At 40.7% G+C, this 22,617-nt stretch overlaps 1 protein-coding gene across 8 annotated transcripts; it reads right to left on the bottom strand.

The window, feature by feature from the left end:
• Positions 1-850: 850 nt before the first annotated feature.
• Positions 851-21,919, bottom strand: L(2)gl (LLGL domain-containing protein l(2)gl). 8 transcript variants are annotated; one of them, XM_076766325.1, is made up of 16 exons: positions 21,222-21,919; positions 14,869-14,966; positions 12,616-12,706; positions 9,149-9,390; positions 8,572-8,710; positions 7,843-8,030; positions 6,919-7,204; positions 6,077-6,833; positions 5,849-6,005; positions 5,624-5,769; positions 5,039-5,555; positions 4,668-4,951; positions 4,220-4,355; positions 3,789-3,988; positions 3,340-3,422; positions 851-3,010 (listed from the first exon to the last, which is right to left on the bottom strand). In XM_076766325.1, the coding sequence occupies exons 1-16, from the start codon at positions 21,303-21,305 to the stop codon at positions 2,909-2,911; spliced, it is 3,510 nt and encodes a 1,169-aa protein (XP_076622440.1). In that variant the 5' UTR covers positions 21,306-21,919; the 3' UTR covers positions 851-2,908. The 8 variants fall into 8 exon arrangements, with proteins under 8 accessions (XP_076622440.1, XP_076622434.1, XP_076622433.1 ...); XM_076766319.1 differs by having other exon boundaries at positions 3,789-4,006; XM_076766318.1 differs by having other exon boundaries at positions 7,843-8,057.
• Positions 21,920-22,617: the final 698 nt, after the last annotated feature.

Below are 22,617 nucleotides of genomic sequence, written 5' to 3' on the forward strand. Positions count from 1 at the left end.
GTTGCTCGATTTTCGCGGCTTTAAAACACAATTATGTTACCTTCTTATCGAGAAATAGTTTTACAACTGACAGTCGTGTGTCAGAGACGATAAAATAATGTAACGACCGATCGATAGTTGGACACGATATTTCAATAGGACGGTGTATAATTCTCGTTGTTCTAGTCTTCGTTTCTTTTTCATTTCCTGCCGCTACGTAATCCAATCAACCGTTATATTTTCATAAACGCTTTCAATGGAAAAATAATAAAATATGGTTATTTGATATTAGTATTGTCCGGAGTAAATTGATAGTGATAAATGAACATTCCGTGTAGGTACTGACTAATCTCGTATCGAACCGGAAATGCTATCGAGCATTAAAAAGCATTAAAATTTCAAATTTAATCGGATCTGGTTCATTCAAATAGGCTGATAATTCTCTGTTGTTGGTAATACAAATAAAATACTATTCCATTCCAATTACAATGAATCAGACTTGAAAGTAAGATATACAGTTACTATTACAAGGTACTATTTGAAAGGTGCACTTTACCTAGCTTTAAAAGGAAAAAGGAAAGTTTATAAGATCCACATACTGTTACAACAGATTACCGCTTGCAAAAGTTACGCAATAACGTTTTCTTACAATAGAATACATCTTTAATATTTTTTATTTCGTATTTATTACTTTATCATAAATAAAGTTTAAATATTATACGAAATAAATCAAAATAAATATATAATTTCTATTCGCGAAACAAAACATTATTCATTCATCGTTTATGTAACTATCACGGTAATTGGTGTTAGACAAAGTAACGAATAGGAAATTTTCGGGGGGGGGGGGGGGGGGGCACTGTTTGGACAGTTCACTGTGTACAATGTGTAATATTTTATCAAGGTAAAAAACCAATAAATTTTACAATAGCAGAAGCACGTTTGTTTTTCATACATTCGTATCTTACTTAGCGCGATGATTTCATCTTGCTAATATAGTTTACAATCATAATAAAATCAACATACAGGGTGCTCCAGAAGCATGGTACACGTAACCAGGGCATGCAATTGAATTGCAATTATACGCGAGTGAATTTGATTAAAATATAAATTTATCCGAATTATTGTCCATCGGAAAAAGTCTAAATTTATAAAAGAGATTATTGCGTTTTCGTTGAAACAGGAGTGTGCGTGCTCAACCTTTGGAACACCTTGTATAACATTTATTCGAAATTTACCACGTATACGAGACATACTTTTCGTGAAACGGTTGATCAAAAGGAATAAGACTTTACGAAATCAGAGGAAGATAAAAGTCTATCTACAAAGGCCTCGCGTTAATCGTATTCGCTAACAAATAAAATCGACACTTGTCTTAACGCGTGCATAGTCTCGAGAAACAGACAATAAACGGCGGAGAAACTTTGTTCGGATTTATGTATGAATGGTATTGATTAAATGCAAAAGAAACGGATATGTCTCTTCCGTACGTCAGTCTGTCGTTTTCAATGCAAGTACTTTACGATATTTTTATTCGTACGTTGTTCTCGTAAAAAAATCGTTAACACTGTATTTATAGAAACCTGAATCCGAATACGAAATTACCCCGAGGATTGGAGTTGCGTGTTCGGTCAAGAACATCGGTGAGATCCAAAAAGAGCGGTGTTTTAAAATACGATCCGTACTCTTGCAATACAAAATCAAACTACGTAGTACATCGCTAATAACGATACGAGTAGTAAGATTCGTGAAATTTTACGATTTAACCGCGTAAAAAGTAATATGTAGCAATTGTCCTCCACCAAAAATAACTCAGCAGCGGTAGCATCTTTATCTAAAAGATCGAACATACGTGTGGTGCTAAAACAGTTACTTTCTTCCCCATGTCCTGGATTAATTCCATTCGACGACGTTTCGATGCTTTTCGATAGAGAAAATCTCCTTGTACCATGATCGTTTGTAGACAAAGAAAAGAGGAAAACTTAACGATTAACCAACGTCAATAAAAAATATATTTTTAACGGCTCTCTCCGCTACGTCATGGCCATCGATAATCGCGTCATAAGTTTCCCTCGCTTAATCTCTGTAAATTTCCTTACAACGTAATACTACTTAAGTAGCTATCTCTCTATTCGTTAGGCGTATCGATTTTTACACATTTTTCTTCGTCCTCTTCCGCGACACGCCCATAACATTCGAAATACTATAGATGGTTTAAGTCGCCTCTTTGTTACTTTTATTATTTAGAAATACAAAGTACCACAACGCAGACGTTGCGTTACAATATGGCTGTCATGCTCACGAACTGTGATGTATCTTGTGGTTTTCTGTACATACAACTAAAAAATTTTCACTTATCCCAATTTCACGTTACAAATTACGGACTTTTAAAAATGTTAGCTATTCTTTAAACGACATATCCTCGAAAACTGTCTTAAAATTGTATACGCGCAGGGAATTTATCGCCGAATAAAACAACACGATACATTTCACAAAATTTTCGATAAATATTTCTCGCATTTGTCTGCAAATAAAATGTATCCCGTTAAAATTACGTAGGCCTAGTTCTATTAAACCGTCGAATATGTATAAATTTTAAAAATCTTGTGGTCGAGTGAAAAATGCAGTGACAATGTTTGATAAAAAGAATAAAATACGTCTAAAGACGATTTTGGCAGTTGGGTATAACTCAAGCGATCGTCCTTTACAATACTTGAAAGTTTGCTCGCTCCCTTATCGTTTATATGGCTAACGCTAATGCCGCGTACAAATCTAGATTTTGTAAAGAATCTACGATATATAAATTCTACCTATCGCCGCTGTGTACACGTGAGTCCATTAAGTAAAAACAGCTAATTATTCGTGTCTCTGATTATTCAGAGCGATAAAATTGGTGTGATCGGGGCACGGGGTACGATTTGGAATATTCCTAAGAACCAACTTCCTCAGGCCTGGCCAACGGGGCTTTAGATTTTTCGGTGGTCACTGTAGTTGTTGTCACTTCGAGGTTTGCCAAGTCGGCTGTACTAATCTGCAATATGCAAATACCTAATGAGCGCATAACTTATTTTGTTTCAACATTTTGCGACAACTACCGAATACATTGGGTTAGAAAATAAGCCTTGCTACGTATACGCGAAAGGAAATTGTTAATAGATTGCGAAAAAAAAAAAATAATATACCGTAAGATATCCATTGCCTGTGAAAAATTTCATTTCTCAATGAACCAAAACTACACGCGAATCGCGTTGATTAGTGTGTTAATAGCGTACAAATATGCCAAGCGTTAGTCATATGTTTAAATATCGAGGTAAGGTCCGACACCAGTTATTTGCAATACGTTCAGTGCCGTTTGCTGACCTCGACGTTTGGGGGTAGAGTGATGGTAGCGTGTGTCGTTGTTGTCTCAGTACCGCTGCGTATCTCTCTCTCTACAGTAGTGCCTGCGCAATAATAAATAGCACAAAACAAAACAGTAACAAAAGAAATACAAATAATAACAGAGGGGAACGGGAGAAGAAAAATTACAAAGCGATGAAAAGACGAACACAAAATATTAAGCGGGTCGATGAATCGTATTCCATCGTTAAAATATTGCGAGGATACTTTGATTATTTACAATCTTGAAAAACTGTAACGATAGTTGACCTAGAAAATATTTCATTAAAAATAACGTTTAAAAATCGATACACATATGAAAATAATTAAATTTGTTATTATAAAAAATCATCGAATCAATATAACGACAATAAATAACCTTTTTAATTTATAATTAGCACAAACGTTGAATTGGCAATGATTTCACTCACTGTTCATTTGTTGGGTTTCGTTCGTCTGACTCGTCTCAACCTCTCCGTTAGCGGTCGTATTGTTGGTCGTTTGAGAGACAACGGTCGTGGTTTTCACAACCAGGGACTGATTCTGTGTGGAAATTTCCGAGGTTCGCGAGGTCACTTCCATCTTAAGTCCTGCAAGACGATTGTGAAGTTCTTCGGAAGACGTTGCGTTTCTGAAAAGTGAACTGTTACTGCCAAGAAGATGGCCAGTACACGGATACACATCGATTAGCGGATCAAAATAAAAACTTGTTACAATGCCAGTGTCGGTGTACGAGAGTTAATTTACTTTCTCTACGAATTATTAATCTCACGTTTCGTAAAATTAATCGTGAACACGTAAGCAACACGAAGAGAAAATAAAACGATAAGAAGCCAGGCACGGCGATAGCATCTTCACTTACAGTAAATGGTCCTTCACACTATCAATCGTGATATCTCCGATAGAACATATGTCTTGGCGATCATCTTCTCCGTTTACGTCGTTGGTGCTCGCAGCTGGTCGTAGGGAAGGTTCTTTCGGAGACTCTTCGCCACTGGCTAAAAGACACGTATTCGAGAATCGGTACTAAAGGGTCGTGTTAACACACAGCGTTCTCCAATGTTGTTAATTGGCATAAATTACAATTTAGCGGCTAGCTTTGATTAATGAATCACAGATGGTCGTAGCAAAGCAACATTTATAAAGTATATGTATACACGGGTTACAAAATATGCCAAGCGCTTACGCATATTTTAGTAGTAGCACGTTTAAACATCCTCCTATGATGATTTTTAACCGAACGATTGTTCAATACGTATTAAATATAACTTTTTAAAAATGTCATCGCTACGAAGACGCAATATACTCACTAGAACCCACTACACCGTTTTCCGTGATCATCCTCTGTACAGGAGTTGCCGTTTGATTCCCTTGCGTTTCCGCTTCCGTTTCAGCCGTACCCTCGACGACACCTTTTTCTTGGACTTGTTCGTTGTTGACAGTCTCAGGATACGATCTAGCGTTCGGTGGTAAATTCAGCGCGCAATGCGCTTTCGTTACCTTACTGGCTGACAAGGAAATTCGCTGGAGTTCTGAACTCGAGTGTAGATACAGAGCTTCGCCGGCTTTCGTGAACGTTAACGAAGATATACCACTGAAAGGAAAATAAAATAAAGGGAATGGCAAATAAATTTTATAAAGCCGACGAAAGCATCGAATCCGATTAAATAGAAATACTCACTTAATGTCTTCCCTCTTAATGGCAGCGGCATTGAGCTGCCGTCTCAATTCCGGAATACTAAGCACTAAACAATCCCCCAGATTGGTCAAACATAGCAAACAAGTTTCCTCGTGCGTACCCGCGGGTTCAATAGGACACGTGAATTTCGCGAAACCTGTTTTTCGTACACGAGAACCTTCGTGCGCGGTAAGTTTGTATTTACAATATGGTTTCAACGACGGAAGATTGAAGATTTTAAATTGTTCCTCGCTGGCGATCACGACTCTATGAGGGGACGCCATGTCGGGACCAGGACTCACGCCTTTTTCGGCCTCGAATGGTTCCGGCAACGGTACACTGGATCCGTCAAGAATCGTTATCGCGATTACGGGCGCTCTGTGTTTCAATTGAATCTCTTTTCCTAATGTACAATTTACGTCCTCTTCCGTCCTTCTAACTCCCGCTGGTATTGCTAACGTGAAAACATAGACTGTACCATTATTGGTGCCTGCCCACAGAGTAGGCGTGGTGTTTTGCACTGTAACAAAAGAAAATATCAGAACTTGTCTCTTAGAATTCGTAGATCCTACCGAAACGGATACTTACTGCTGATGATATAACTCCTAGCAAAATATAAACATCGGACCATCGAGCCAAGAGCATCGTCTACGGGTCTTGCTTCCACTTGCCTTTCCACAGGTTTTAATTCTACCGGCGAAAGATCGCCGCTCGGGGACGAGGCTACGCTGGTACTATTCAATTTAATAATTATTATCGTCGCGCGTTCATTTACCCGAAACACGAATAAAGCAAACTTTGGAAAATACTCACGGTTCTTTCTTTTTCTCCGGTACCGTGTTTCGCGTTGGACTGCTGGCATTTGTCCGACGCTGCGACCTTCCTTTTCTTAATCTTCTGAAAGATTCCCTCAATGATTTCTTAAATGATTTTCTTCTAGAAATAGGCGTATCACCCGATCCGGAAAGATCTGTAGCACATAATAATGCATTCAATGAAATTTGGTCTCTTTACGAAGACACGTGAAAAATGTTCAAGTACCGTTTGGATTGAGAGTGCACTTTACACTGACAGCCTTTGCCCTTGTATAATCGAAAACTGCTAAACCATGAGCGGTGCCAGCAGCGAGTAATCCCCATTCGCTGTGTATAGCAAGGGCGGTGACCGCAGCTGGTGGATATAATTGAAGAAGACTCTGCGGTTGAAAGCCGACTGCGAAAGATATGTTGGTCGTTCTCGCGGGCAGATGATCGTGACCTTTCCAAACGAATCCGTCACGATCGTTGACGATGTTCATCGTGACGGCTTTGATCTCTTTGTTCACCGGTTCGGACGACACGGTGGCTGTAATCACATGGCCAGCCGTGCCAGCGACCACCAACGTCGACGACAAAGGACAGAGCAGAACTTTCTTCACCGCGAGCCGCGGATCGTCGGAATAGGGGTCGAAAGTTCCAACTTTTCTGAACGGCGGCCATTCTTCCTCGTCGTCTTCCGGCGGTTGCTCCAGAACATCCAGATGCTCGCCGGTAAATAAAATGGACGAATTGTATTTGTACAGAGGGGTCAGAGCAACGTCGGAAGCGTTCCAGAATCTGACGGTTCCATCTTCGTGGCCAGTTAACAGCAATTCTTTCCCTTTCGGTTTGTCGTTGGCCGACTTTTGACTGATAATTATTCCACCGTCTATGGGCCACGGTTTATCCGAGTACAAGTGTTCCGTTTGCGCTTTTCCAGCTGCTACGATGATGTCCCAAAGTTCTTCCGGGACATTTGGAACATGTTGCGAACAAGTAACCTACGAACCATGAGAAAACATTTTATCGACCATTCGAGAGCTTGCTTAACCTGCTAATAGATGTAATTTATTTAAACATATTTACCGCGCTTGCGTGGAGAGATACTAGATAGGGCAAGGCCATCATTTTCCATTCGGGATTGGTTAAATCGATGGCCACTACCTCTTCCTCGGCCAACACTACGATTGCTTCTGGACTGTCGAAGGTGTCCTTGCCATCCTCTTGCTTCGGGAAAACGGTGAAGAAATCAATCACTTTCGACGTGAAATCGAAGACTACGTGCTTCTTTTTCGTCATGACGGTGATCGTATGACGATCGCCATAATTTGCGCGCTGCATTCCGCCCGAAAATAAGAACAGTTCTCCGTGCCTATAAAACACGTGCTTTAGAGAATCAACCGATTCGATATTGCGTCGTAGCGGCTATTATTCGAGGATATTTATACTCGTCACGATCGTAGACTCCCCTTGCCAATTAAAATTCGTATCGTAATCAAACGTATATTAGGGTGTCCCAGAAAATATTGCGCATTTCAAAACCTGAATTCGTTCTTTAATGAATGCGACAGGAGTGGGGTATCTTTTGCGTTCACAATTAAATATAAATATCGTTGAATACTTGGTATATAACAGAAGGGGTTGAAATTCTACGATAATATAGTTTAGATGGTTATGCAAGCTTCTCGAGACAATTATACACAGTTTAGAAATTAAGATACGACTTGTGCGTACGTGGCTGTCGGTATGGATGTATCATTCTGGTAAATTTCATTGCAATCGGTGAGGGAGTCGCTTCAGAGGCTTCTCTTATAATCCAATAGCGGAAATACGTGCCCCGTTTTGGTAGTAGTGCCTCGATAAACGAAAGCCTATTACGCTTAAATTTTCCAGAGTCGCATCTTTTCCTTCTACCAGCAACGGTACTAGTTCAAGCGACTGAAACGAGCAATATTCTCCGGGCAGCTTGATAATCATGTAATTAACATTGGTAGCTAATTGTCCACTTACTCCGCGGTTGGGTATACAAGAATTTTAGTAACGGCTTTACAGGGAAACGGGCCGTAGAGGGTGGTCGATTCCAGCATGCTGTCGCTTCCTGGACTCCAGAACGCGTACGATCCGTCGTTGTGCGACGAAATGAAACGGTTCTCGGAGACCCAATGGACCGACTCCAGCTGTTGCGTGGAGACGAACGTCTGCGCACGCGAAAACAAACCCATCAGCTGCACGTACACGTTCGCCAAAACCACCAAAGACACAAACAACAATCAGAACCAGCGGTACCATTTCGCGAGTCGTTCAGAACCCATCGGCACACCTTCCGCTTAAATAGAAATCGCTCTTCTACGCACCGTTCAAAATAAACAGCAGGATCGTTCGTAAACGTAGAATATCGTTCGATATGGTGTCTCATGTGGTGCACCTCTTTAAAAATTTACCCCTCATTTTGAACAATGCATACAAGAATTCCTGACTAAACATTTCTTTAGTTGTTAATATTATACTGAGCCTTGTATCGCTTCATTGAAACGCAATCAACTGTTATTTCCTGTAAAGAAATTCTCATAAAATATAACTCTGTGTACCGATGGGTTAAGCGTTTGCCCACAAATATTTGCCACAAGCGAGTGTGTTTTTTAACTGTAAGCAGTGTTGTTACATTCGCCGTGGGTATAGTATCGTGTATACAGATAGATAAGTGTAAGAGACGTATAGAACGATAAAACTAAGGCTCACCTGTTGAGCTCCAGGAGTTGCTTTGTTCCATAGTACCATTAAACCGCGATTGTAACCTATCAGAATATTGTCTGGGTGACCTGGTTGTTCCGCTATCGCCTCGACCGCTCCTGGATTCTTCTTGTAATCGTCCGGTACACTGTCGCAACAACGAAACGGCACGTGTTAATTTACGATTTTAACGTTAAATCTCCGACGAAGAGAAGAAAGTATAATACACCACGCGCGTGAGTGGGAATGTAATTATACCAGGAAAATATTCGCACGAATAGCGTTCGTTCAACTATGATTCTTCTCCTCAAGGTCGAACGTTCCGAATCAATTATCTACCACGAAATGGGAATAAACTTTCGCGTTTCCCAAATCATCGTTTAACCAACGGCTTAGCAACGTTCAACGATTCGATCCTCGGACGACACCGTGCAATTCGTCTCTATGCAAAGTAACGAAAGTAAAATTACAAGTGTCGAGTGAATTAAGTTAAAAATAACTCTTCTTGATTCTCGAATCGTTGTTGAAAGAACTCTGGTTGCGAATATCCTGGATATTCAGCCTTGAAAAACACAGGTGCTCTTACTTTTGCATCACGACTTCCTGGTAGATGATAGTGTCAGGCATCACGAACGTCTTCAGATTCAGAAGATAGATATTCCCGCCTTCCGTGCCAAGAAGAAGATGCTCGCCGCTCGACTCGAGGCACATCGCAGAGATCTTCTTCAACTTGCCCTCCAACGAAAGCGCCTTCGTCTCGACGACCGAGCTCTCGTTGATCTCCCACAGGTGAAGAGAGTTGTCGTCGCAAAGGGAAACCACGCGACCCTGTTGCATTCAAACAACGACGCATCATTTACAACGTCCTCGAAAATAATATCTACATTTTAAAATCGTATCTACGATCATACTCGAATGTTTTTTCTCGAGGATTTCGGGGGATACGTCTACTCATAGAAAATTACTGTAATTGACCCCTGCAACCGAAAATAATTTTTCCAGAACGATCTGAAATTTTTCAATTTAATTGTTAATAACTTTTTAACGAAGCCTCCATCGACAAATTGGTATTCTTGATTTTCGTCTTATTTTGGCCTCTAGAATCCCCCATTAAAATTTTTCCCAGAGGTGGCCGAACACCCTGTATAAAACCTTGTCATTTCGCAACGTCTACAGATCAGAATATAAATAGAAAAATAATAACTATTGTACGTCGGCCAATTTTCGCGATTCCATCGTTTCTCACGAGCCAACTCCCGCGTCCCTTTTTTCCAGCAAAACGAGTCTTCTTGCGGCAGGCAAAGTGAAAACTCGAGGAAAACGCAAGGTTAAGCCGGTCTGCTTCTCGTGCGCGTGTTTTCTTACTTTCACGCGAATCTATAGACGGCCTGTTCGCGGCGTGTTTTTCATCGTAGCCGTCCGTTTCGTGGAAAACGCACTTGGCGTAATCGAGGGCACCGGTCAGAATTCGTTTCACGTGTTATTAACTTGTGCAGTTAAATAATTGGTATGCGCTCTTCTGCTCGTTGCGCCAGCAAATCTTCTGCTCCGCACTTAGTCTGTGATTCGGAAGGCAGTCGTCCTGCTTTCTAATCTCGTTTCCAGAATTTCGTTGTTTGGATTCTAAATCTCGATTAACTTGTTCGTGGAACTGTTTGTTTCATTCCTTTGTCGCGATAGTGGTCGCAAGTACCTACGAATTTAAAGTAATATTAACACGTTCACTGTCCATGACCCTTATACGGGCCATAGCAACACGCTTTTGGATACGCCGCTTAGAGACCGGACAGTGAACGCGTTAACCCGTTTCGTCCATCTTTCACTTGTTGCTCTCAATAAATATTGCCTACTTGAGAATCCCTGTTCTAGAGTTTCTTGCGCAACATACACGGTGAGTAACTGTATCGATAATACACGAAAAAAAACCAGGAACATCGCGATTTGATACAGTTTGATGGCGAGATTAGAATCGTAGGTAGACCTGCTATCTTATCGGTCTTAGAATTCGCTTGAAAAATGGTCACGATAACGAAAAGGTAGCTGGTACTGGAGCACCGTAAGGACTCGATTTGATTCGAGGCTCGACACGCCCTGTTCTATGAATTTCTCGCGTACGCTTCGCAATATACGAGTAACGCACGGTTGAATTTCAAATTCGGGAACCAGTAGCGTATTTTTTATACAAGTGGGCTCGAACGTGCCTCGCAAAGAGAATGGTTAAGTGGGAGGAAGCGATATAGACATAGTATGTAGAGCGGCGGCCATCGAGACCCGGCATTTCAAAGAGATGTCGCCACGACAAACAACAATCACGCGATACACAAAATGTTATTTTCCGTAATTTTCCCGTTATCTTTCGAAGAATGTTATTAACGCATCGGTGGGATTCAGCTGATTAAAATGAGCCCCAACTCGATACGAATCAGACCACTTTTACGATTTAACTAAAAATAATTTTTCAAATGTATTCTATTTAATAGACTCTTCGACTGTCCATGTTGTTTTTTTGCTTCGTTTATCGAGTCACCGATACGAGGATTAAAAAGCTGATTGGCGCTAGGGTAAATGAACGTGAAAGGCTTCGTCATTATTTAGGTACGCGATGCGATGTAGTAATCTTGCATTATTTTCCTGGTAATTATACATCACTTTTCTCTATTACTCTCCTCGTTTTTTTTTTTTCCGTACCGGTAATTAATTATCTCCGGGAGTCCTCTTTGATCCCGCGCATGTGTACGCGCGAGCTACTCACACGCGCGCGAATCGTTCGTGTACAGAATATTTTAAAGAATTCCAGTCTTTCGGTATTTACAGAATTTTTTAAAACAGATATTTTAAATAAAATTATCCGGCTAATGTAATATTCCCTATCCTGTACAGTATACCAACGTACAGATATTTTGTGATAAAATTTTGCTGGTAGAGTAGTTGGCGTAAAAGGAACGAAGACGTGAAATAGTGTTATATTATAGTGCTGACCTTTACGGTCGACGAGGGCTACAATGATGTTCGTCTTGGTGGTTTCGTATATTATTTATTCGTACACACGTGCGAAAGTGCATTGCGCGTGTCGCACACATGGTTATGCAACTCAGCAACGGCGACAACATAAGCCGAACACGGTGTCGCGTTACCCGTGCAACGCGTGTGACTTATAAAATAACCATAACTTCACACCTCCGTTCCTTTGATTACAATGTAATAACTCTTTGTACATAGTACTGTCGTTACGGAACACTCCAAGTTACGTTCCTCGAATGCTCTGTTTTATTTGACCGTGAATCGAAGAATACGATGTTTAAACTTGGATTAACCTAATCTTTTAATATACGAGGCTTGGATTAACCCAATTCCTTACGGTACATTATCGGCTCGGATTAACCCAATTTTTTAATAAATTGGGTATTCTTGTTTCATGATTTTCTAAATTGTTTTACATTTTATTCGACGAGGAATACTTTAAGAAATAATAATAGTGCTCGCTTTTGATCTTCGAGCTAAACTACTTTTCTCATTTTAAACGTTTGACTCATTCTTGAGTGGCTGATGGTTCATTCTCCAGATATCTACAGAGGTTCTCAAATTATTCTGAGCTCTTTTCAACTATTCGATGCGCAATAAGTTCTCTACGTATTCCGAAGAAGACTCTTCAGGAAATAAAATATATATGTTTTCTATATGTTGCGCTAGCAACCAAGAAGATTACTCGTTCTATTAGTTGATTGTCCGTTAAAAGTTTTTCTGGGTGACAACTGACATTCGTTATTGAAGAACCTACACACCCACTTGAAGCTATTTAGAACAGGGTCACGAGGAAGATGCTGTATACGTAGAACGATTCGAGATAAAACTACCAGAAAATTCTGTTAAAAACGTGACAAATAGTTTCTTCTATAATATATTATCCTGTTAAAAGTACTATTCCAATTATATTGTCATCAAAATATCTGTTCAAAAACTGAAAAATAAAAATAAAAAATTAACAATCACATAAGAAATTACGACTCTTTATAAATGAAATTTACCCTTTTGCAAATCTGTAATGGATCTTACCTCGTTGGGCAGTGCGACGATCTTCGTGACAGCATTTTCACCGCTTTCGATGGTGTGTTGTCCATAAAATTCCACGCCTGGCCTGCCGAATCTGCGGATCGCCAGTCAGTCAAGGAAAACAGCGAATATGTATATTTTGCTCTAAAAGCGAGTCGCTTACGTTTTCTAACAGTGAATAAACGTGGTTCTTGTTTCGAAAATGACCGACTTAACGCGCTGACGAGAGCGATTGTGCTCGCTGAACGGATCGCGGAATGTATAGTCCGGGCCGCGATATAGCAAGGTCGTAAACTCGAGTAGGTGTCAAAGTTTACACGTTTCAGCTCCCGGAACAAGTGAATTGATAGAAATACGAGCAGCTAGGAGCCTTAGATCATAGTCAAGGCCGTACGAAGAAACGTTTTATCCAGTGTCGCCATTTTTAGAGGTATCGTAGCAGGTAAAGGTCTTACTCGATCCTTGAATATCTTTATTTACCTGCTTATAATATATGTACGTATGTAAAAAGGTAGTGCAATTACGGCCCTAAGTACCGCAGCAGTAGTCGGTCCCTCGAGAGTTTAGTTTACGACCTCGCTATATCGTGATCCGGATCATACAAAAAGTTCCTGCACGGTCGACAAAAATTTTAGAGGATCCAGAAACACCCTTTTCAACGAGTTACAGTTAAATCGGTGATACGAAGCTTGCACTCTCCTTCTAAGCTTCTACAAATCCTCCAAAGAGTTGCCTAACTCTTTAACGTAAATGGAAATTTTCTTCAGGAAACGGTAAAAGACATTTATTATTTGGTTTGCGAAATGATAATGATCGCTGATTACGTAGCCGGTGGAACATCTGCGCGACCGGGGCTCGTTACCTGAATAAAATGCGCGGTAAGCCAATAAAACGCGCGTCGTCGCATCGAACGCCAGACCTTTTGCGCGCTTCTAATTAGCATTTTTCAAACGTTTCTATTCTACACTATACGCACGCAAACGAATCGATAAACTTCACGAGAATAACTAGAGGAAATAATCTTTTGTCGCCGGGAACTTTTCCAATAAACTCCACGGGACCTACTTACAGTTGGTTAACGACTATGAGAACTAAATACGAACGTAGATTTTCGACGCTACGTTAATAGTTGTTAAAAAAGGAAATAGAGGCAAAGATATCGTTAAATGAATTTAACAAACATTGTAGGAAAAATGAGAAAGTTAAAAAAGTGACTCTCTACACCTTTGATAGAAATAGCGTTAATCCGACAAACAACGTATTCTACCTATCTAGAATCCTTCTATCGAATCGATAACTGACCAGGCACGAACTGGGTAACGAGGTAATAGCAACACGTTACCAAGTGCAAGTGGTACTTGATAGTCCCTGATGTTTCTACGCGTTGATCGATACACAATGTTTGCTCGACGAGTTAATAAAAGCCGCAACATACCTAATGTACAAATATGGGACTCTAGAGGTTCGTTTGCGTGTAATTGTAACTTGCCAGTTTTCGTTTTTTGGAAAAAATATTGTATCGAGAAATAACGAGGTGGTTTGCACGATGTGGAATTAATATACTCTACGTGTTCCAAGAATGATTCAACGTTCCTGTCGCACTTCCAGCTGGCAACAGGATGGCGTGGAATTATGTTACGAGGCCTAGTTTTATGTCCTGTTTCAGCGACAATGGAACTTAACCCTTTGCAGAGCATGCCTGCATAACTGTGGACGTGTGCTGCCAATCATAAATATCAGGACACTTACCGAAACGTTCAAAATCTTTTAATTGATATAAAAAATTTGTTCCCTGACTAAAATTATGATAAATTTCAAGTACGAGTGCCCCTCTTTCCAATACCTCTGTAAAAGTTGGTATACGATTTTTGTTCACGGTGTTATTCCAGTTGGAACGAGAGGCACGTCTTGGACGAAACCTGTTGCGATCGAGCGACGCTAAAAATTCTAGGAAGAATCGATGCGGAAGAATAGCTTTGGCGAATCGCGAAATATCTAGCGTGGCGTGACTAAATTGTATTTAGCGACGCACGGAGGGAAAGAAATCTGGAGAAATCCGCGTCAATCACGTTTTCTCGTTTCCCTTCGACCGAAGCTGGCAGCTCGAAGGTTTACGAGGATTTATCGGCAGATACCGAACGTCATCGTGCACTGCTAGTGTCTCGAGACCAGATTATAAATACCGTAAGAAAAAAAAAGAGAAGAAAAAAAACAGGCGGTCGGAGGCCAGAAGGAATAAGAAAAGCAAAAGGATACACCTTGATGGCGCCGGATGCCGTGCCGATGATCATCAGCCGCAAACTCGGGTCCCAGGCGAGGGCCGTAGGTTTGTTTGGGAACCCATGCTGCACCGTCTGCAAAAAACAAGAAACAGTTTATTAGCTAAACCGACTGGTTACAACTACTAGACGTAACTTACACCATTACCAAACGATATTAGATCATGACGAATGTTATTTTACCAACAGTATTTGCACGAGTATTTGTTATTCGTTATTTGTTACGTAAATAGCATCCAACTTTTTTGCGCTCGATCCGTCAAGATCTATCGTATTACTCGAGGGTGAAATTTGATCTCTTAGAGTCTGAACACGCGGTCCGTCCTCTCGCCAGAGATTCCAGCTAAACAAAACTTCGTTTCTCCTATTTATACGACGAAACAAATTTTACTTAAATTACGTGCGTTCGATCTGGACACACATGCGTGTACAGTGTATGCCACACGCTCTTTATACTATGTGACGCGTGTACTACACGCGTTGCGTTCTACGGACGATACGTTTCTCACTTAATAGGTTAAGTCATATCGTGATGCTCGATTCATGAATCAACTCTATTACTTCGCTCGTACTTGGCAATTATTGCACTGTCCGTGGTAATCAGCGTACTATTTATATGTGAAAGTAGCTAAAAATAGTTTACGCTATCATCCTCGTCGCTAATTCCCGCGCAAATTCACGACAACTGTTTCTTAGACGACACCGTATCGATTTATACGAGACTGAAGAAGAAGATGGGGGAAAAAATAATATCACAAAGACCCACGCTTCGTTCATTTATAAACAAAAACATACGTATATAATATTACGATAACAGACTCGCCGGTACGCGCACGTTTCGCGAAAAAAAAGACCAAAAGATGACGATACGTTCGGACGCCAAAGAGATTAATATTCACATAAAAACAAACATAGACCACTCTGTGGCATTTAAATGGACTACGAGCCGAACTCAATTAAGGTAAATAGTAAGATACGGACTAACGAACGTACGCTTCCCTTCCACGAATCGTTTCGAATGCAATTAACGGTAATTACGCACGTCAACCGTTTCCAACTTTCTCGACGTAACGTTTACGCGCCACGGCACCGATTTTGGGCGAAACCTGAACCATATTAGTCACCGATGAGTCAGATTTTATCGGTCACCGTTAATCGAACGATTTTATCGACCGATGGTGCACGCGCATACATTTCCCGCTTGAAAACGAGAACCATAAAGAATCTCGTTTATGACAACCAATAAAACTGTTTCTGTAATACTCTTCACAACAATTTCCACCCTCGTGTACGGAACGAGGTTCCTGAAACGCTTTTCTTATTCGTCAAAGAACAAAAACATTATCAAACTTGGTGATTTTTCTGCATACCAAAAGGTCAAATATGGCGACACGTTGCATCGGACGAGGGTATAGGTAGCTGAAACGAGTTCGTGATTCTTGAAATCACGATAACGTTATCAAATCAAATTTCAGTGCATTTTCTTTATATCGGAAGATCAAAGATGGCGATATGAACGCTATTTTCGTCGGACTCTTTTCATCAGAGTATTAGGTTATCAAAGTTTTTTTTATTAAGAGGCTGTATTTTGTAGGCGTTTCGAGTACTTAACCTCAATTTTAACACAGCGTGGTAACCTTGAAATTAGTGACTCGTTCATGTTTCAGTTTCGTAATGGTAAAACCGATGACTGAAGTACTTGTACATACTCCAAGATAGGTATCATTGGAAATCGTGATTATTTACGTCGAAATAATCGCGAAACAAAGACGATGCATTGAAATATTCGAACGTTCGAGGGCAGTTGGCGAATCGTCTGAAGAGTAGAAGAGTCGAAACATCTTTCTACCTGAATCCAAAAGATTCTTGGTAGGTACGGCTACACGGTATACATAACCCTCAAAGATTTAGGCTTGCCCACAATATCGATTTAGCCAACGTTTCCACCACGCGATTAGAAAAATGGTCGTTCGTCGGTGCGACAGGGTTAAATAAGAAAAACAAGGGTAGGGGGAGACCTTGGCCCGGGTAATTTTCACGAGAAAAAGTGTCACCGTTTCTGAATTTCAGGTGACCCGACCACAAGAATTAAGAGAAACTACGAGCGTACAGGAGATTAGACATCTATTCCTGCAGTATGCATACATTCGTCTAAAGAATAACACGATTTGCGTGTTTCATCTATTGATCTTTTTGTGATTATCTGTAGGTCGATTTTAATGCCCTTGGCAGTCATAAAGTACAGTAATGAGGTGCTGCCATCGTTGGAAATTATGTGGCAATATCTTCAGCAATTTCGACGACTTTTACGATGCTTCGAAAGCGTTTTTGGTGCTTCTTCTTTTACGTGAGTGAATTATAAACTTTTATTACTGTTCTGATTATATTCACTGATGCATGCATTTATCAAGTTATAAATAGTTCAACTCGAACCACCAGATCCTTCTGGTGCCAAGGAAAAGAAATTTGTATAAAATTGATTTCTCTAACCTCTTATAATGGTGTAACTCCTCGGTTTCGATCGACCTAACCTTGCAACTGAAATTGCGTTAAGTGAATATCGATCAACTGGTTCTATACATATAAAGTTGTGCCTAGTGACTCGAAACGATTCAAATTTAAATTCGAATAAAAAATTGTTCTTTAAACATATCGCAGACATTGCGATAGCGTTCATAATTGATGTCTCCTCGTACATATACTACGATAAAGATATCAATCGTTGAAACGACACGTCCGATTATAAATACGTATTTAATAATGCGAATGTCCAGTCGGGGCAGTGAACTAATTCCATTCTTGGAAACGTTAAAAATTATTATTCGATCGATAGCTACGTGCGACATTCATTCCAGGTAAATATTTTACGATCCTACTATAGGTACCTTTCTAGAATCTTCCGAACGTTATATGTAGAATTTATCGCGTATCTCGAAATGCAGGGTGTGCGGCCACCCCTGGGAAAAATTTTAATGCGGGATTCTAGAGGCCAAAACAAGACGAAAATCGAGAATATCAATTTGTTGATGGAAGCTTCGTTAAGAAGTTGTTAAGTTTAAAGAATTTTTTTTCTCGAAAATGCACAAGATTTCGGGGGTATGTCTATTCACCAAAAATGATTGTAATTGACCCCCGCAATCGAAAATAATTTTTCTAGAACGATTTGAAATTTTTTAATTTTGTCGAAAAATTTCCCACCTTCTCGAATTTTTTTCTCAAAAGTGGGTAGGATTTCGAGGGTATGTCTAATGACTAAAAATGATTGTAATTGACCCCCGCAACCGAAAATAATTTTTCCAAAACGATTTGAAATTTTTCAATTTAATTGTTAATAACTTTTTAACGAATCCTCCATCAAGAAATTGGTATTCTTGATTTTCGTCTTATTTTGGCCTCTAAAATCCCCCATTAAAATGTTTCCCAGAGGTGGTGGAACAGCCTGTGTAATGTAACAAAGACAAAAAATTATATAAGAAATCTAAATAAATTCAATAATTTTATTCTCACTCTCGACGCTGCTTTACAACGAAACTTTCGGAATAACTGGCGCGCGGCGGTATGGTCAGGTACAACCTAGAGAATCTAACGGTACATTCTTGCGCGTGTATTAAAGCGAACATAAAAAGGGTTAGGCATCTTATCATATTTTTGTTTGCCCAGTAAACCGATAATATCTTTCATCGTATCTCTTTTTTTTTCATTGCGAGAAGTTTATTATCGACTGAATTAACGATCAAAACGAAATCGCTGATTCTCGAAATAATCAAGAACCTGGATTAGTATGACTGATTAACAGGAAATACGCTCGACATTGCCTTAAAAGAAAACAACTTGTGTCTTAATAATTTTAACATTCGTCGGTACATGGAAAACTTCTCTACGCCTTTTACGGTTCAAGATTTTTACAGAGAAAAATACCAACTATCGATGACACAATTAAACGAATAATAGTTGAAGAAAAGCGACGAGTTTAATTAAGACAACGGGCGTTCTTCACCTTGAGGGCTTTCTAAGCTTTTTACAACTTGTACATCTGAACACGCAGAGCGCGCTACTTTTGCTTTTAATTGCCCTACGAAGAAATTAACCTACATTTCTTATTCCATTTTCTAACCGAACGAGCGTACAAGACGAGTTCACGAACGATAAAGCGTTCTCGTTGTTGACCAAGAAATCCAAACACAGGAACGTTTAATTAAGATAGGATCCATTTGGATCTGCGCAAGCTTCATTCCAGAGTCGTCAAGTTTAGATTTCTAATAAATAACAATAACAATAATACCAACTAAGCTTCTAAAATTAAGGATAATGACAACTAAAGAACGTTACAAATACAATGACGTGAGAATTTAAAAAAATATGGCCATCGTTCGATGATTGAAAAATCGTGTATCCACGATCGCTCTCCTATCATGGATCTATCGATCGGTGCCGGTACGACCTGATTTGCCCGCGTTTTCGCAATCTCGTGTCGTGAAACTTGGAATCCACGGTAGGTGGAAATTGAACCACGATAAGGTTTCGCGACGGTGTACTCGACGATCGACGACGATGACAGCCAGCCAGAGAGAGAACCACTAAAGAAACGCGCCACAAACACCACGCGACCACAATAATCCAGACTGGACTCCGTGGTCTCTCGGGGCCAACCGTCTTCTAGACTTTCGGTATCGATTACGTTCGGTTATCGACCTGTTGATTCCGCGCCAGTTTGTTCTTGAAGCTCGCCGTTCTATCTATCGTTTTATCCATCAAAGTAATTCTCAGTTAGGTTACATTTCGCGGAGGTATACGTCATAAACGAAACGATATTTCGCGATACGATCGATAGTTGTAGATAGTATTGAGCAACCGGCGACCGGCGCTTCAAACTTACGTGTCTGACCAACTAGTGTTTTAAATCCTTTTGGTTCCGAGATCGACGAGTTTCTGCTTGGTTAGATCCGCTTCTTCGAGAGAATTTATGTTAGGAAAGGATCGTAGATCCACGTTTAATTTCAACGTCATTGAGATAAAAATTTCCAAGTGTTTGCAAAATTCGTTTTGCTTGTAATTTCTCTGTACAAGAAGTAGCGATAAGTTCACGACATTGAATCGAAAGATTCGTTCCAGTCTAATAGGTAATCGTGCTGTCAAAACAGTGGAGAGATAAAGTTAATATTTTTAGGTATAACATATGGAACGAAATAAAATATGAAAAATTTCTACGTGCAAGTTCGTGGACCCTCGGATATCTATCTACGGCCCCCTTGGAGTTTGCAAACAGATTAAGAACCACTCTAACCTAATAGATAAAACAGGCTCGACACTATCGTAAAAAAAATATTAACATTTCGTAACGTGTGCACCGTCTCTCGTAACGGTCGGTAAATTAAGAAAAATGACAATTCAAAGTACGCGTTCATTGTGCACGCGCGATAAACGGAAATCAAAGACGAATTCGTTCGTTCCAATCTCCTTTATCGCGAGTTAATTCGGGACAGGTTTTTCTTTCGATTATGCACGAATCGCCGTATCACGGTGTATTTATGGATCTCCTTGAAACTCGATATTCTCCGCCTTTTTACCATCTTTCCGAAGCAAGAGATTTATTCGCGAACCGATGGCGAGAAACGCGTCCAAGAAGACACAAAAGAAACTCTTGTACCGTAAAATGCATCGCGTGTCAACATCGTGATATCACACGAACAAGTAGATAACTATCTGAGGTGGTAACAGAGTAAACTTTCGATCGCGACTACATCAATTTTATAAAGAATCAATGTGCCAATAAAACGATGAAAACGACGATCCATCGTTCTGTCCCCCCGTTTCGATTAAGCCGTTAAAAGTATATTTAACGCAGTTTCGGTGCACGATACAGGAGAAAAAGGAAAACAACAAAAAAGAGTGAAAGTCGTTCGATAATTCGACAAGATGTCTCTTTGCAACTTCCAAATTTATCGAACAAACTCTCGTTCATCGAACGTACACGGTCGATAACAACTCTGAACCGATTTTCACTCTCGCTTTCTTTCAGGACGAATACTTTTGCGAAATACTACTTCTCCATGGTCCCGGACTCGTTAGCTTCGCATTTGAAATGCGAATATCGATGGTATCGTGTAAGCGCCATGGGTGCACGATAACATTGTTTTCTCGCGAGAGGTAAATCTAATCTATCTTGGCGATCGGTGTCTGCAACGGAAAAAAGAAAAAAGAAAAAAGAAAAAAGAAAAGAAGAAAAATAGTGCCGGGATGGTAAAAGCAGACGAGCGGAAGAAAGTATCCGACGTGTTTTGCCGGGTCGGGTGTGGGCGAACCTTTTCCGAGCGAGAGAACGAGACTCACCTTTCGAAAGGCGAAAAGATCCTTTTGCAGTTTCTGTCGCTCGGCCGTGGGTTGTTGGCCCTTCCCCCTGATAAACTTCAGCATCTCTGTCAGGCGTTCGTTTCCTCTCGAGCGGCGTAACACACAACACACACGTCCGTTAAAGACGGTTAATCCTCACTCCGGGTGTAAGGCACACACGCGATGCGTATCATTCACTGTCGTCGCGAAGGGCTCGCAAGGACCGCGGCACCTCCCCGTAATTAAAACATTCTTGAATGAAACGGTGGAAACTCTGACGCGCGCGCGTTCGTCGCGTACCGCGCAATACCGTATTTTGTCGGTGCGTTCGACCGCCACACACGTCCGTCTGATACGCCTGCAACACGTCAGTCCCCTGTCTTTCACGCCGTATCCTCCTCCTTCCTTCCTTCCTTCCTTCTCTTCCACCCTTCCGCACGCACTATCTGTCCTTTTCACTCGCACGCTCGCTCGCCAAATCCAGCCTGCCTCCTGAACGATGTGTCAGCCGCTTCGTGTTTTTCGGCGACGTTCCGCGAAAATCTTTATGGTCGTACGCGAGAACGATCTTGGACAACGGGTAGCACGATGCTCTGACGTGCTATCCGACTCACGGTACGAACGGACACGTAAAAACCATCGAAATACACGAACAGAGGCGTGAAGTCATTCCACGTCTGTCGCTCGCGTCTCTCGTGTCTTTTACCGTCGCGTCGGCTCTCCGCCAATCACAGCCTTCGATTATGTTCGACCACGACCGGTCAAAGTCGGCCTTGTTCGGCTAAACTCGGGTCGAAAGCCTACTCGGACGCGCCCGCACGAACAATGACCTCGGTCAGGCCTGCCAAACTTTACGATCGAATACCCACTTTCACTCGATTCGATGGCTAAGCTTACCGTTGCCCTTGCAGAAATAATATTCTGTAATATTTTATTTTCTTAGCCAGTTCACGCCAAGAAACTATCAAGTTATTTGACAACTTTTTGTGTATCGTCAGCTGCGATGCAAATTACTCGTACGTAACGTTTGAACCATTTTTTTTACTTATTTCTCGAATTAAAGACGAACGTTCTTCGTTGAGCAAACGCAATGATGCGTGTAACCGAATACAGTTTGAATTCAACCGCGTTTTTCGAGGAATCTTTACTTCTAAATAGAACAATTTCCAAGTAGAGTATACGTTAACAATTTGCATTGATTCATGGATATGCATGACTAAATAGTACACGGTAGTTTGAAACAAGTCGTAACTTGAGATCGGGAGTTTTTACGGAGTTTCTTTCTATACGTATTTTACGTGAATGCGTAAAACAAACGATCGTCGACGTGCGTAAGGGTCTAAACCAACGTATTACACGTCACATTTAACAAAATGTTACGAGTTATGCAATTCGA

This window comes from Colletes latitarsis, chromosome 6, assembly GCF_051014445.1.
Source record: "Colletes latitarsis isolate SP2378_abdomen chromosome 6, iyColLati1, whole genome shotgun sequence".
Classification (NCBI taxonomy): domain Eukaryota; kingdom Metazoa; phylum Arthropoda; class Insecta; order Hymenoptera; family Colletidae; genus Colletes; species Colletes latitarsis.